The 14,346-nt window shown below is 44.8% G+C and overlaps 1 protein-coding gene across 1 annotated transcript in view; it reads right to left on the bottom strand.

Moving 5' to 3' along the window:
* PLXNC1 (plexin C1) overlaps nt 1-14,346 on the bottom strand; it is a 147,405-nt gene that overhangs the window by 118,220 nt on the left and 14,839 nt on the right. The window contains exon 2 of the mRNA XM_027071096.2: nt 6,758-6,898. Within this exon, the coding sequence (XP_026926897.1) occupies nt 6,758-6,898 (141 nt within the window). The remainder of the gene's footprint in view (nt 1-6,757; nt 6,899-14,346) is intronic.

The raw sequence follows: 14,346 nt of genomic DNA, 5'->3' as shown, positions 1-14,346 counted from the left end.
GTGACTTATTTTCCATCCTTTTTTCCCCCCCCCATCATGAGAGCAAGGGGGTTGCCTGTTTTATTCACTTTTGTATCCTCAGTACCCAGAATAGTGTCTGGCACATAAAAGGTGCCCAATAAATATTTATTAAATGAAAAAAAATTCTATTAGCATTCAAGATTTTATAGGGCTCTTCAGATTTTTCCAGCTGAAGCCTGTGTAGAAAACAAATTTTCCCCGATGGAGAATTTCAGTTTGTGTCAACATATTACTCCTGTTAACATCTTCGTGAAGCCTCATGGTAGGCTATTAACTAGCCTTGGGATTTTTGTTGCATACAAAAAAAACCCGCCCAATTCCAGTCCTGAAACGTGTGGAGTGTGAGACTTCCACACCAGACAGTTAGTTACGTTACAAGTTCAACACCACCCACGGAAAGAATAGCATGGTGAGGAAAACGAGGTCAGGGGGAGAAAAATTAAACAAAAGCCTTTTTCTTTCTTTCCTTTACTATTACCATGACGTGGAAAAGCCATGGGTATTCAAAAATCTGAAACATATACTCCAAATTTCTTTCCTTAGGCCTCACTCTGTGGGGTTAACCAGTTAAAGGGCATCCAAGCCAATCTTCTCATTTTTTTTTTTTTAATAAACAGTTTCTAAGAAATGTGGTGAAGGAGGCCTAAACCACGCACACGAACACACGAGAAAGCAAGGTAATTATCCGCCAGTGTTCAGTGCGCTTGAGTCGTTAGGAGTAACAAAGGTGAAATATAAAGATTAAGGCAAACTCCTCTTTTATTTCCAACCTATTTTTTTCAGTGTAAGTAGCAAGAGAAGCATACAGCTTGAACCACAAGTTCTAGGTTTGTGTGGACATGGCAGGAAGAGCTCTAAACTGGGGAGTCCTGGCTAACTCACAAACTAGAATGAATGAGATGGAGGTGAACTTGAAATAGCTTTGGATGACATTCCAAACAGCCAATCGTGGAGGCCATTTCCTGCTATTTTTCCTTTTTGGTCTGTTACTTCAGCCTAGCCATCCCCACTCCCCTACCTCCGGCCCCAGGTCCTGTCCTGGGTTGGCCTCCTTTTCCTTATTTGAACATTCCATGGGAATATAAATAGTAAGCTTGTCCTTATAAAATATTTTATTATTTTTGTTATCTCTTCCTTTCATTTGAAAACTTTAAAACCAGAATCAAGGCAGACCTCCATGCAGAAGAACTTTCTAGAACTGGTCTCAATTTTGCTCCACGGTTTGGATAAATGAAAGCCACCAGTGGGAATAAGTTTTGAGGGCCTCATACATGGCCAGTCCCAACTCGAAGCATGTGAGTAGTGCTTCTCTGATGATATGGGGAAGGGACATGCGTGAGACGGCACCCAGTACCCTGAAACCCACTTCGGTCCTAGGGATGTTGGAGAAACCCAACACTGGCCTCCTCCTACAAGAGCCGTTCCAAAAATCATCTTGAACCCAGATTTCTGACATTTACTCCCAAAGAACCCACGGGGGAAAAGCTGGGGTCCCACAGGGGGTTCAGGGGCTCCCATGACCCACTTGCAGACCTGAGCGGGGGAAGTCCTGCCTTCTAATACAGAAGTCTGGGCTCTGTGGGGCTGCCAGGAGGCCGTCCCCAAATAGGAACAAACTAAAACCACAGAAGCCAGGGCCTCTTCTCAAAAAACCTCAATACTTGCATCTTGGTATTAACCCCAGTACTCTAATATTTGAAAGAAAATTTAAAAAAACAAAACAAAACACAGTTCCACAAATTCTACCAAGCCCTACAGAGTGCATTTGAATTATCAGTGCAGTTTGGAGAGGGGACAGATTGCTTCAGTTTACATCACCTTGAGCAAGTTCCCTAACCCCTCTGAGCCTCGCATTTTTTTCATTTATAAAGTAGGTTTGGTAACACTACGGACTCATGAGGATTAAACAAGTTAACCCATACAGACACTGGTTCCAATGGCCGGCGTGCAGTAAGAGCTCAGAAATGTTCGCTGTTGTTATTCCTCGCCTGCTGCCTTATCTTTTATGCTTACAAGAAAGGCTAATGGGCATGCATAAAGTTACAAATTTCAAATTTCATGCATATTCCATTAATACTTATTTTACCACCTGGAAAAGCTGAAAATATTCAATTCTGCCCTTGAAATAAGGACAATTTTCTGTATGCGACACAGTCAGCTCAAAGGAATCCAAACCACACGAGAGGCTGTCCCACAATCTGGACAAGGATTCGCATGTGTTTATAAAAACGGGTACGCTTTGCAGTGTGCTGGCTTGCGACACGTGAGTTATGAATTCCTGCCAGCTGAGTTCAGCGTGGCCACCCTCTTTCAGCTGATCTCAGTGGAGACGCTGACCACTGAGAAAGTATAGCATGCAATCATGATCAGAAAGGAAGTAAAATGAGGAAACAACCAGGGGGGAAAAAGTGACGACACAACCCATCTCACAACCATTAGGGTCACGTGTCGATAAAATAAGGGGACAGATGAGATACTGTGAAAAGGACGCTTTCAAGTTCTAAATTCCTACCATGTTTCAAAAATCTTACAAAAGCATCTAGGAATAAAGGCAGGAGAAAGAGGGCAGTGAGGGTATTGGCATATTGGAAAGTCTTTAGTTTTTCCACTCTTCCTCAGGAAAACCTTACCTTTGGAGGCAGTGGCAGATCGCCTGGAAGAAGTACAGGTCTTTAAAGACGCTTTGAAAGTGATTCGATCTCTCGGCCTAAGCGCAATGTGATGTTTCCACGCAAGAGAATATGATACAGCTATTTAAAAATACCATTTAACCAAGAGTTTGCCATAGCATTTTAATATAGGCATAACTGAAGGAAAAATATGGATGCAAAATTGGATAGAGTCTGACCTCAACTATGCAAAAAAAAAAAAAGAAGAAGAAAGAAAAGAAAAAGAAAGAAAAAGAAAACGCTGATAGCAGTCAGTGCCTTTCGGTAACCGCGAGGGGTATTTTTTTTTCCTGTTTTTCCCTCACCCTCTGCTACTTTGCACCTTTCTCGAGGAACATATATTACTCTTATAATAAGAAAAAATTAAATAACCCGATGTTTAAAATTGCACCAAACAGGGGAACCTGGGTGGCTCAGTCGGTTGAGCGTCCGACTTCAGCTCAGGTCATGATGTCTCAGTTCGCGAGTCGGAGCGCCACACTGGGCTCTCTGCCTTCAGTGCAAAGCCCACTTTGAATCCTCTGTCCGCACCCACCACCCCCCGCCCCACCCCTGCCCCATGCGCTCTCTCTTTCAAAAAATAAACATCAAAAAAATTTTTAAAAGAATAATAAAATTGCATCGAACTATGTTAAAATTCTGTGAGGTTTTCAGAGACTTAAGTTAGAGTGTGTGTGCGTTTGTGTAGTGGAAAAAAACCCCAGCAATTGGCCCCCAACTGCTGTTTTCTGCCCCTCATCCAACCAGTCGTATACTACAGTGCCTATTGTCTGTCAACATGTTGCCAACTCTTGATCACTGGGAAACTGATGAGTCAGGCTGTGGGTGATCCAAGCCCTCTTTCTTCTCCTCCTCCCACTGGCTGCCTCGGGTTGGGTTTTGTTTGTGGGGCTCATTAGTATCTCCACTCTGTGGCTTAAGAAGCCAAGCTTGTGTCTATCAATGTTCGTCTTTTCTAACAGTTCTGGTGACAAGTCTGGCAAGGGAGAAGCTTGAAGTTTCTGAACAAAGGGATTCGGGGATTATCTGTGCCTTCTCAATCATCGACATGGTCCTGGGTCTCGGGACTCTGGGTTATTTCAGGGGTTACATCCGAGAATCTGCACACAGGATACATGGGGGAGTCTTGGGAATTACTGGGCTGTCCAAGGCAGCTTGGCAGGGCTAAGTCAGTTCAAATTCGTCCCTCAAAACTTCCTCCTGAGGGAAGGGACCTTCCTGAGTAAAGCTGGGGGAGGGTTTAACTCTTAAGAAGTTATCATGCCATTGAGGCATTCTCTTCAGTCAGATGGTCTGCCTCCTTCCAGAGCTGGGATCCTTTCTGGAGCTGCTTTTTTTTTTTTTTTTTTTTTAACGTTTATTCACTTTTGAGAGACAGAGAGAGATACAGCATGAGTGGGGAAGGGGCAGAGAGAAAGACGGACACACCATGTGAAGCAGGCTCCAGGCTCTGAGCTGTCAGCACAGAGCCCAATGTGGGGCTCGAACTCACGGATCATGAGATCATGACCTGAGGTGAAGACTGACCCTTAACCGACTGAGCCACCCAGGTGCTGCTTCCCGGAGCTTCTAAATACCATGACCCACACCCCAGGAGTACTGGTTCCACTGTCCCCTCCCCTCCATGGATCCCTATCAACATGCTTCCCTTCACCACCACGCCCTGCCCCCCAACCCCAAGAACGCTGAGGGAGTGGTTGTGCATGTCTGGGGCAGAGATCACAAAACTCAGTGGAGCACAGGGGACTTTAGTGCAGACTCTGAAGTCACTCCAGGTTCAGATCTCTGCTCTGCTGTGCGTACTTTGGGCAAATCATCCACTTTCTCTGGGCCTCACTTCCCTTATCGGTAAAATGGGATATATCACAGAACTATCTTCCTGAGCCATGGAGAGGACTCAGTGAGTTAAAACATTTAATGTGACTGGCACAAGGGAAACACCAGACAAATGTCAGCCGTCCCAAAACAATAAACCAACCTGCCCTTGTTATTTGAATCCAAAAAACAAACAAACAAGCAAACACCAAGGCCACAGGCATGGCTTCTGAAGGTATACCCCATACAGATGCTGAGGAAACCAGACTTTGGTCAGCCACCTCTTTCTCGGTGGCTTAAAGCTGCAGCCTGGCCCCACCCCTCTGGTGTCACAACATCAGTAAAAACTGGCCAGTTGTACACAAACTGCTGGGGTGAGCAAACAGGACAGGCGAAACCAGCCTGTCCCATGGGGAACTATTTATAGCCAAGTGTTCTTCACCTCCAACTTACCATGTAACAGTTTGGTTGGCTCAGCTTTGGGGAAATAGTGTTCCTGTCAAAATACTCAACAAAAATATCCTAAATCTGAAGAGATAATTGGTGAGGAGGCCCCGTAAAGACTAATGGCAAATTCCTCTGCCAGGTTAATGGGTCCAATCTGCCGGACCAGGTTGGCCTCGCTTCAGATGTCATCACACGGCACCAAGCCACTTGGGTAGAATGACTGACGGGTGTTTACCTTTCCCCAGGAAATAAAGCTAACACAACAGGAGAGATGATCAATGTATATTTTAAAAGAATGTGTATACAAACAAACTCCCTCCCATATGTTACTGGGTTTCCTCCAAAGAAAACAGATTAAATCAAATGCCTACCAGGCACGCAACACTGTATTAGGCTGTGAGAATTCAGGACCCCCTTCTTGAGAAGCTTAAAATCAAGTTGGGAAGGCAAGACAAACACGAGTGAAAAGGTTGGGGATCAACACGAGGCATCTGTAATGGGCCTACAGAATGGTACAGATAATGAGTGTTTCAGGAGATGAGGGGAAAACGTGATCACTCTGGGCTTTGGAGGCCTCAAAGAGGAGGTGGAGTTTGAGCCGAGCCAAAGCATAGATACATAGGATTCAGTAAAGCATAGGGGGAGAAAAAAAGCAAGCAAGCAAGCAATCCCAGAAGGAGGCACAGTGTGAACAAAGGTAGGCAAACAAGACTACATAACGCACATCGGGGGACAAGCCAAGAGGTTTGGCTAGAGTGCGGGATAAGTGCACAGAAGACAGAATTAGAGACCGTACAGGAGAGAAAGGGGTTTTCTGGGTTGTCTAGCACAATCTCATTTTATAGATGAGGAAAGGGAAACTGAGAGAGGTTAGGCGATTCACCTACAGTCACACAGCTAGTTGTCAATGGGAGATCAGTTGAGAAATCAAATCTATTTGTACTCAATTTAGAACCTGGACTGACAATAAATCAACCGACTACCGGGAGGCAGAGGAATGTCAGCCTAGGGTGACAGTGCAGTTTCTAGCCATGAATAATGGTGGAGCCCCCCCCCCCCCAGAGGTATTCAATAAATGCCTGATGAAATTGATAAGATAACCACTATATCACTCCAGACAAGTCATTAGAGGTTCCTGATTTTATTTTCTCCTCCTCCCAACTGCCTCCCCCTCCCTGCCCAGGGAATAAAAATCCCAACTTGTCCAGTGGTATACCCATTCTACAGTGGGGGGAAAAAATAGTCCTCTGAGATACGAGTCAGGGGGAATCTCAAAGGATCTCAGGTCTCTAACCTCTCCATGGTATGTGTGGGTACAAAGGGCAGAAAACAAAACCCCTCTGTGGGTGTCAAATAGGCTGGAGGGAAGGAACACCTGTTTTTTCTACTTTTTAAGTCTTATAATCCCTCATCTGTTTGAGGTTTGGAGAAGTCAGGTACTTCGTATATTTCCACTACAAAGGAGATAGGAACTAAAAGGTTAAAGGTCTTAGGAAGGTGATCCAGGGTAGGGTGAGGGCCAGACCCCTATTTACCTCACCTAGGCAGCTTATGAGTAAGGAAGGGGAGAATAACTTGGCAGGCTCCTGGGAAGCAAGGTGGCTGGTGCTTTGTTACACGGCTAGGGAGGCTATCACATACGGATTTCTAGAAGTCTCTTTCTGGTAATTTCTGAGGGTCTCTGAACAGTTCACAAAGCAGTTGGTATGAGCTTGTGTATAACCGAGAAACACTAAAAAATAAATTAAAAAGCACAAAATGGATCACTATTAAAATTGACATTGAAGAAGGCACAGAAAACCAACCTTAAGTAACTGGCCATCTCCAGTCCCCAAGAACAAAACAGTCCTGTTCATTACCACGGTGCCATAAACGGATGTCAGGTCGGAATGGATCAAGGTAGATGATGCGATTGGTTGGACTCTTTCAGGTTGCTCCCCTTCTTTCTGAACATGCACACAAACGCACAAATGGAAAAAAAAAGATAATTTTTAACAGTGATAATTACTCATGCCCACCTGGGAAGGATCCTACTCGAGCCCCAAATACATTTTCTTAGACAAGATCCCCAGGAGCAACCTCTTATCCCCTTTATGTATGGGATCACCATGCTTGCCCAACCCATGGAAAGCCATTGGTTTCCTATGTATTAACATGCATTGATTTCCAGCAGCGAGCTAGCCATCCATTTAACACTCCCCCAGCTGATACATCAAACCGAATTCACTTTATTGCCAAGGAAAGAGCCCATTGCTGAATTGGGAGGGAGACAGTCTTATGCTTGGCTGTTTGCATGATCCTGCAACAAATTATTTTAGTTAGGGATTGGCTTCTGTGAGGTTAAACAAGCCACTTCCCAAAATGTGAGACAGACAGTCCCATTGGGTGTGACGTCAGACAGGAGGGACTCTGGATTCACCAGACGGATACAATGTAAAGCCCAAAGATAGGATAATTAATTCAGAGGGTAAAAAGGGAAAGACACACTCAAGGCTGGTGGGCAGGACAGAACCACAAAGCTAAAGAGGAACCAAGCAGAAGGACTGGACCCTGATGCTGATGCTCTTGATGAGGAAACAAAAAGCCGAACTCCAACCCGAAGGCATTTAAATGGTCTGGAGCATTGAGCATGTATAATCACATGCTTGCTCCTGATCATTAAATACAGCCCCTTTTTAAACCCAGGGCAGAGAGAGTGTTGACCAAGATGTCTTTTTCTTTCTTGGTTAAAGGCATAAAGCGCTTCACGCTGCTTCCTGCCTTCAACGACAGGAAACTGAGTTTGTTACACAAATCTCTGGAAGATATGAAGCTAGAGCGAGCCGTTACTGTCTGTAGCTACTGAACACAGTGTGATAGCATACTTTATCTGCCAGAGCTCAGTTCCCAATTGTACTAAGGTTTCCAAACCCACATTTCAGTTTTAGCCAATGGGAGAGCTGGCAAACTCCAGTAAGCATCACCGTTAACTCCCCAAATCGCCCTGTTTGGGGAGAGGGGAGGTGAGCAGGGGGAGGCTAAGACTTATTAACTTCATTATATTATTGCTGACAGTGTTTATGTCTTTCAATTTATGTCTTATTAAACATTCATTATTTTTAAACCCACCAAGTTTCATTAACATCTAAAGTAAATGGATTCATGGACTAAATTGATTTCTGAAGCCTTTAAAGTGCCGTCTCTATTTCTTTGTTGAAGTTACGCTGGGGAGAAAAGATAAGCTAGTGAGGATTTCTCCAATGCCGTGATCACTTTTCAAGGGAAAGATGTCATAACCTAAGAGAGAGTGACTTATTTGCATAAAATGTTCCATAGTGAACTCAGTTTAAGAAGATTTTTGGAAAGCCCATTAGAGATTTTTTTTTTCCTGTTAGAAGCTACTTTTCATGCAGTCGGGGAAGATGAGGAACTGTCCTGTTAAAATCGAAGTTAAGAAAAAAAAAATCTCTGTGGGTCTGAGAATCAGAACAATAGATCACTGTTTAGATAAGGATGCCTCATGACTATGAGCAGAAAAAGAAAAATCGGATGACCTTTAGATTGAAAAAAATAACAAAACCACATCACACATCTTGCTTTAAAATAAAACCAGAATTGTTCAAAGTTAGGATCAGCTGACCACTTATTAAATATTTGGTCACTGCAGAGAGGCTAACTCAGAGAATTGGGTGTCATCTACCTGGGCATTTCGAAAGTTCTATTACCACGATCTATGGCTGGAGGACACCATTCTCCCTCATCCCATGGCACAGAAAAAGTTATGGCTGTAAACTGATTATTCACAAGGACCAATGGGACAGTGTATGCCTACCGCTGGTATACAGTAGGTGCTTAATAACTGCAGCCGTTCTGATTAGCCAAGGACCATGACATGACGCGTAGTTTTGCTGAGGTTGGATGGGATATTCTGCTTGTGAAAGACTGGCTCCAAAAAACCAGAAGTGGCTCAAAAGCTGTAAGGGCGCAAAGAAGAAAAGCTGCTTCCAAATTACCATCCCATCTTTTCTAGTGTCCTTCCCTGAGTTCTGACCATTCCCTAATAACTAGTTTTCCAAATGAAGTCCTGGATCAGTAGCACAGGTTAGTAGAGCCATGAAATCAATGTTTCTGAACTTGGGAGCTAGTGACATAAACAAACTGCCTGGGACTAGGGAGTTAGAGAGCTTAGGTCTGCATTCAAGCTCAGTTCGCACCCACTGGGTGGCCCGGGCAGTTTCTTTAACCCTGTTGGAGGGTTAAACTAATAACTAGCTGTGATTAGTAGCACGTACTTACTGTGTGCTACTTGGAGTATTTTATCACCTTACCTAATAGGGATAGTAGAGTGAGCCAGACCTCCTGGATTGAATTCCTGGCTCTGTCACTTTCTAGCTACTTAATGTGGGGCACTTTAACCTCGCTGTGACTCAGTTTCCTCTTCTACACAATGGAAGTGGTGAGAATGACTTCGTACACAAGCCCCAGCAAAGCTTAGGGCAGTGCTCGGTGCATGGTAATACACACTCCGTATTTGTTCACATTACTTTTTATTTATTTATTTTGAGAGAGACAGTGCAAGTGGGGGAGGGCCAGAGAGAGATGGAGACAGAGAATCCCAAGCAGACTCTCCATCACCAGCATGGAACCTTATGCAGGGCTTGAACTCACGAACTGCAAGATCATGACCTGAGCCGAAACCGAGAGTCGGACGCTTAACCGACTAAGCCACCGAGGTGCCCCTCATTACCTTATTTTCAAACACGAACAGTGGCCGCCACACTCGAGGCAGTTATTCCCACCTTCTTTGCCACAAAACCCTTATTTGGTTCAGGTAGCAATAAACTCAAGCCTGGACAACTGTGATTGGTCCAAGCCACATGGTTATCCCATTCCCCACTGCCAGAGATCTGCTTTCCTATCCCTTAGAGCTAGAGGTGGCCATGTGGTCCATATTGGGCCGGTGAGATGGAAGAAGTCCACTGGAGGGGCTTCTGGGAACAAATTTCCTCCGTGATAAGAGGAAGCTCTTGAGGAGACCCTGTTCGCCCACTCCCCGTATCTCCTCCCTTTGAAATCTGTTGTGTGAGGCCACTGGGTACAGGGTGGTGGCAGCCACTTTGCTTCCACGAGATTCAAGATGGAGGATGAAAATCAACGTGCTAAAATTGGTGCAGGGGAAAATGAAGGCTCTGGTTTCTTAAGGACTCCACGGAGCGCAGCTTCCAACCTTTAAGCTTTCTACTAGGTTAACAATAGATGCTATGGCTTAAGTTCCTGTCGAGTTGGCTTTCTGATGTTTGCAACCAAAAGCAAGTCAGCGCAAGAAATGAGAGTCATGTGGGACGCGACACCAGACTCTAGCTTTTCCTCAAGTATGAGGGACCAAGGACTGGCTGGGCGCTCGTTCCTCTCACCACGGAGGACGTTGGCCACAGTCAGGATCGTGTAGCCAATTACAACCGCGGGCCTGGAAGGAAATAGGAAAGAGCAGGCTTGGACCTCACGTAAACTCTGAGGGCTGTTCTAGCTGAATGGAAATGGATTCTTTTGTGCTAGTCACACACAGAAACGGACGAGTCCCTGTGAATGGAAAAAGGGGCCCTCTGAGTGGGTTTCTTATGCTCATTTCAGCAAATGAAAACAAAAGAAAGACAGCCTTCAGAGAAACCTCCTCACAAAAGTGAAGTTAATACCCAGGGAGTCAAGCCGAAAAAGGGGTGAAATAGTGCAGTCGGCCCCCTGTGTCCAGAGATTATTCTTACTCTTTTTTTTGGCCTATTTTCTATCTTGCCCTTCTCTCCCCTTAGGGCATAATCACTAATGTTGCTCTCAGCCTATTCTGTCTAGTTTATTATGTGTAATTTATTTCTGAATCCCAGCCTCTGCTTGTTCGTCTGTGTGTAACAAGGTTAATGCCTTGTAATGATGCTTTTGCCAGTTCTGCCTTTCATGACAAAATCCAATCTTGATTTAGCTCTAAACCTTGTCTCCCCTTTGGGCTTTCTTGGTTTCCTCAGAGTTGTCATTGTGCTTCTCTGCCGTCTGCCATGTCTAACCATAACGTCATGCCTTCATGCTTTAGCCCTCTCTAGAAGGGAAAGTTTTCCCAGTTTGAGGAAGAAGCTACTTCGTCTCAGCGTTTGGGCTCAAAAAGAGACAAGCTTGGGGGATGCCTGGGGGGCTCAGTCGGTTGAGCACCCGACTTCCGCTCAGGTCATGATCGCACGGTTCGTGAGTTCGAGCCCCGCATTGGGCTCTCTGCTGTCAGCGTAGAGCCTGCTTCAGCTCCTCTGTCCCTTTCTCTCTCTCTGCCCCTCCCTCGCTCACGTGCTTGCTCTGCCTCAAAAATAAATTAAAAAAATTAATTAAAAGAAAAAAGAGAGAGGCTTGAGCTCAATACACCAAAGTGGAACCAAGGCTACTGTGAAGGCATGAGTGCTAGTGTGTGTGTGTGTGTGTGTGTGTGTGTGTGCACGCGCACATATGCACGTATGTGTGTGTGTACAGGTAGTGGGCTTATCACAAGGGGAAACAGCTCGACCTCTCTGCAGCACCCTTATACTACCTTTCATCGACAGTAAACACTCCCTGGGGGTGCCGCACAACTCCAGGGGGCACCAGTCACGTATTCTAGGGTTGAGTGGCACCCTCTGGACTTGGGTAACGCTGAGGCCCTGCTCCCACCATATGAAAGATGGTTTGACTCATCAAGCCTTTGCAGGGTGTTCACAGCCACGCTGCAGCTCTTATGGGGACAGCTGCAGGAAATGTGCACAAAAGTAGGGCCTCAAGTGTTAGGGACCCAGCAAGAGTTAAGTCTTTTATTCCCAATGTGCTAAAAAAAAACACCAAAAACAAAAACAAACAAACAAAAAAAAAAAACTTGCTCCTTTTGGTTTTTCCTTATGGGGCTATGGAAAATACCAACTTCGTGCCTATCAACTACTTATACCTTGATAAAATGGCTCTTGGGCAATTAACTTTGTATTCCGCTCTCCTTTGGCATCCACTTACGTTGAACAGTTTCTTCACCATTTCCCATAACTTACCAGGGGCCCACGTGCAGTTGGGGAATCTTAGTAGGGGCCCTGCACTGAAGTTCTGTGCACGTGCCCAGAGACATGCGCACTCTCTCTCTCCTCCCACTCTATCCCTTACAGGCTGCTTGATTTGGGGAAGCCCCTGAACTTCAATGACCAAATCTATAAAATGAATACAGTAACACATATGCCCAGCCTACTAGCATGGTTGTGAGGCCCACATGAAACTATGCATGTGAAAATAAGAAAACAACCTTTATGAAGCTAGAGAGATGGAAAGAACAATTTTTCACCCAAGATAGTAACTTCATTAGCCACTAGGACTCCTGTTGCTTTTCTGTATTCTTCTAGAGTATGCAGCGTTGCTTGGAGTCTAAGTTTACGGCATCTCTCTGATCATCTGAAGGAAGAATTTATACTGGGGATGCAAATGATCAAAAGGAAAAGTTCAAAGTGTGCATGAGGGATGGAGAAGCAAAGTTTAGGGGAAGAGCCGGACAGCCTCTACACCAGCAAGCATCAGGGAGCGCACAGTGGAACCACAGGAAACAGAGAGCCAAGTTTGAATTTTGCACCTTCCCACTTGCCCTTCCTCCTTCTCTCCTCCCTTCAAGGCCCTCAGTGTCCCTCAGTCTCAAAGCCCTACCCACCAGCAAAGTCCTGCTCTCCAAGATTTAGCCTTCCTTCTTCCTGCTTACACCCTTTCCTCCAGGGAAATCTCCATCTGCTCCCTGTGGCTAATTTCAGCCAATTACTTATGAAAAGAACCTGACTCAAATAATTCACAAAAAGAGATGAATGGCCGACAGTGTGGGGGGAAGAATACATTTTTCTACATTCTTAGAGTTGAAAACCTCTCAGTCCACTAATGTTTTTCCATGAGGAAGTTACTGGCATTCTGGATGGGATATTTCTTCATTATGGGAGATGTCCTGCACGATACGAGACTTTTAGCATCCCTGATCCCTGTCCAGAAAAGGCCAATAGTGCCCCCATCCCATCATTTGACGAGTACAAAAGCTCCGTCCCCCACATCTCTACATACCAAATAAACGGAATCATTCTTGAGAGCCACGGCAGTCTATCACAAGGGTTCAGAGTTGCCGGAAAATGATGATCTAGATGTTTCTTGACTCCAACCCTGTTCCTCCCTAGCCTTCCTCATCATGATGAAAGGCACCACCAATCACCCTCAGCCTCATGCTCTCCACCACTCCCCACAGCCATACATGAAAAATCTCAGCCAGATTCACCAACAATCTCATCTGTCTTCTCCATCTCCACGGCCTCCACCCAGTCTAAGCAACCTCCATCTTGCTCCTGACCTACTCCAAGAGCCTCCTGGTCTCTCCCTTCCAACCCACAATCTTTCTTTGACCAGCAGTCAGAGTGACCCTTTAAATATAAAATAAGCAGTGTTACTCCCTTGCCTAGAGTTCTTTACTGGCTTCCCATCACACTTAGAACTAAATCCAAGTGCCTCCCCAGATCCTACCCGAGCTCATCCCTGCCGACTTCACATTCTACCACCCCTCTCTTCCATTCCACTTCAGGTCCCACAGTGACTTTCCTTCAGACTTTTTAACACGTTACCATATTTCTGCCTCAGGGCCTTTGCACATGCTACTTCTAGTTCCTCACGCTTCATTCCCCTGAGGTTGGGTCTTTCTAATCTTTCAGGTTTCAAATGCAAAGTCACCTCCTTGTGGACACATAACTATAGATCGTTCCATCCTTGTCCCAGTTATTATGAATCCTAGCACTCCACTTTTTTACTTCAAGATTGTTTTAAAATTATATTTGTTATCTGTCTCCCAGTAGACTCTAAGCTCTAACAACAGTTTATCGGATTCCATACTTTGAAGGCGGCAGGTACCTAGGCATCTGGTATGTAGTAGGTTGTCAATAAATGTTTATTGAATGCATGAATAAACACATGGATCAATGTTTGAATTCTTTCAGTCAATATCTTACCAGGCAATGTTGGTACATTGCTAAGTAGGTCTAATCATTAGAGAGTTCTTCAGTTGAGCCAAATTTTGTCCTTGTAAACACTGGACCTTGGTTCTGCCTTCGGGAGCAGTACTAAACTACCCCACACCTCCCACTATCATGCATCTCGGCCTTCTCTAAAGTTTATATCCATAGTTCATCCACAAGTCGTAAGAGAAAATTTCTGGGTCTCTTGCCGTCTCGGTCTGCAGGCAGTCTACAGAGTCAGTTTACTTAAAATATGGCTCTAACATAGGAACAAAGTACTTTAGGTGTTCTCTGACCAAAAAAGGATAATTGGACTGTTTTTTTTCATTATTAGAACAGCATAATTTATGAACATGGCTTCACACTGGGTTAACTCTTTAAAATAAAAACAGCAT

Source organism: Acinonyx jubatus, chromosome B4 (genome assembly GCF_027475565.1).
Source record: "Acinonyx jubatus isolate Ajub_Pintada_27869175 chromosome B4, VMU_Ajub_asm_v1.0, whole genome shotgun sequence".
Classification (NCBI taxonomy): Eukaryota; Metazoa; Chordata; class Mammalia; order Carnivora; family Felidae; genus Acinonyx; species Acinonyx jubatus.
This window is presented reverse-complemented; position numbering and strand designations above follow the sequence as displayed.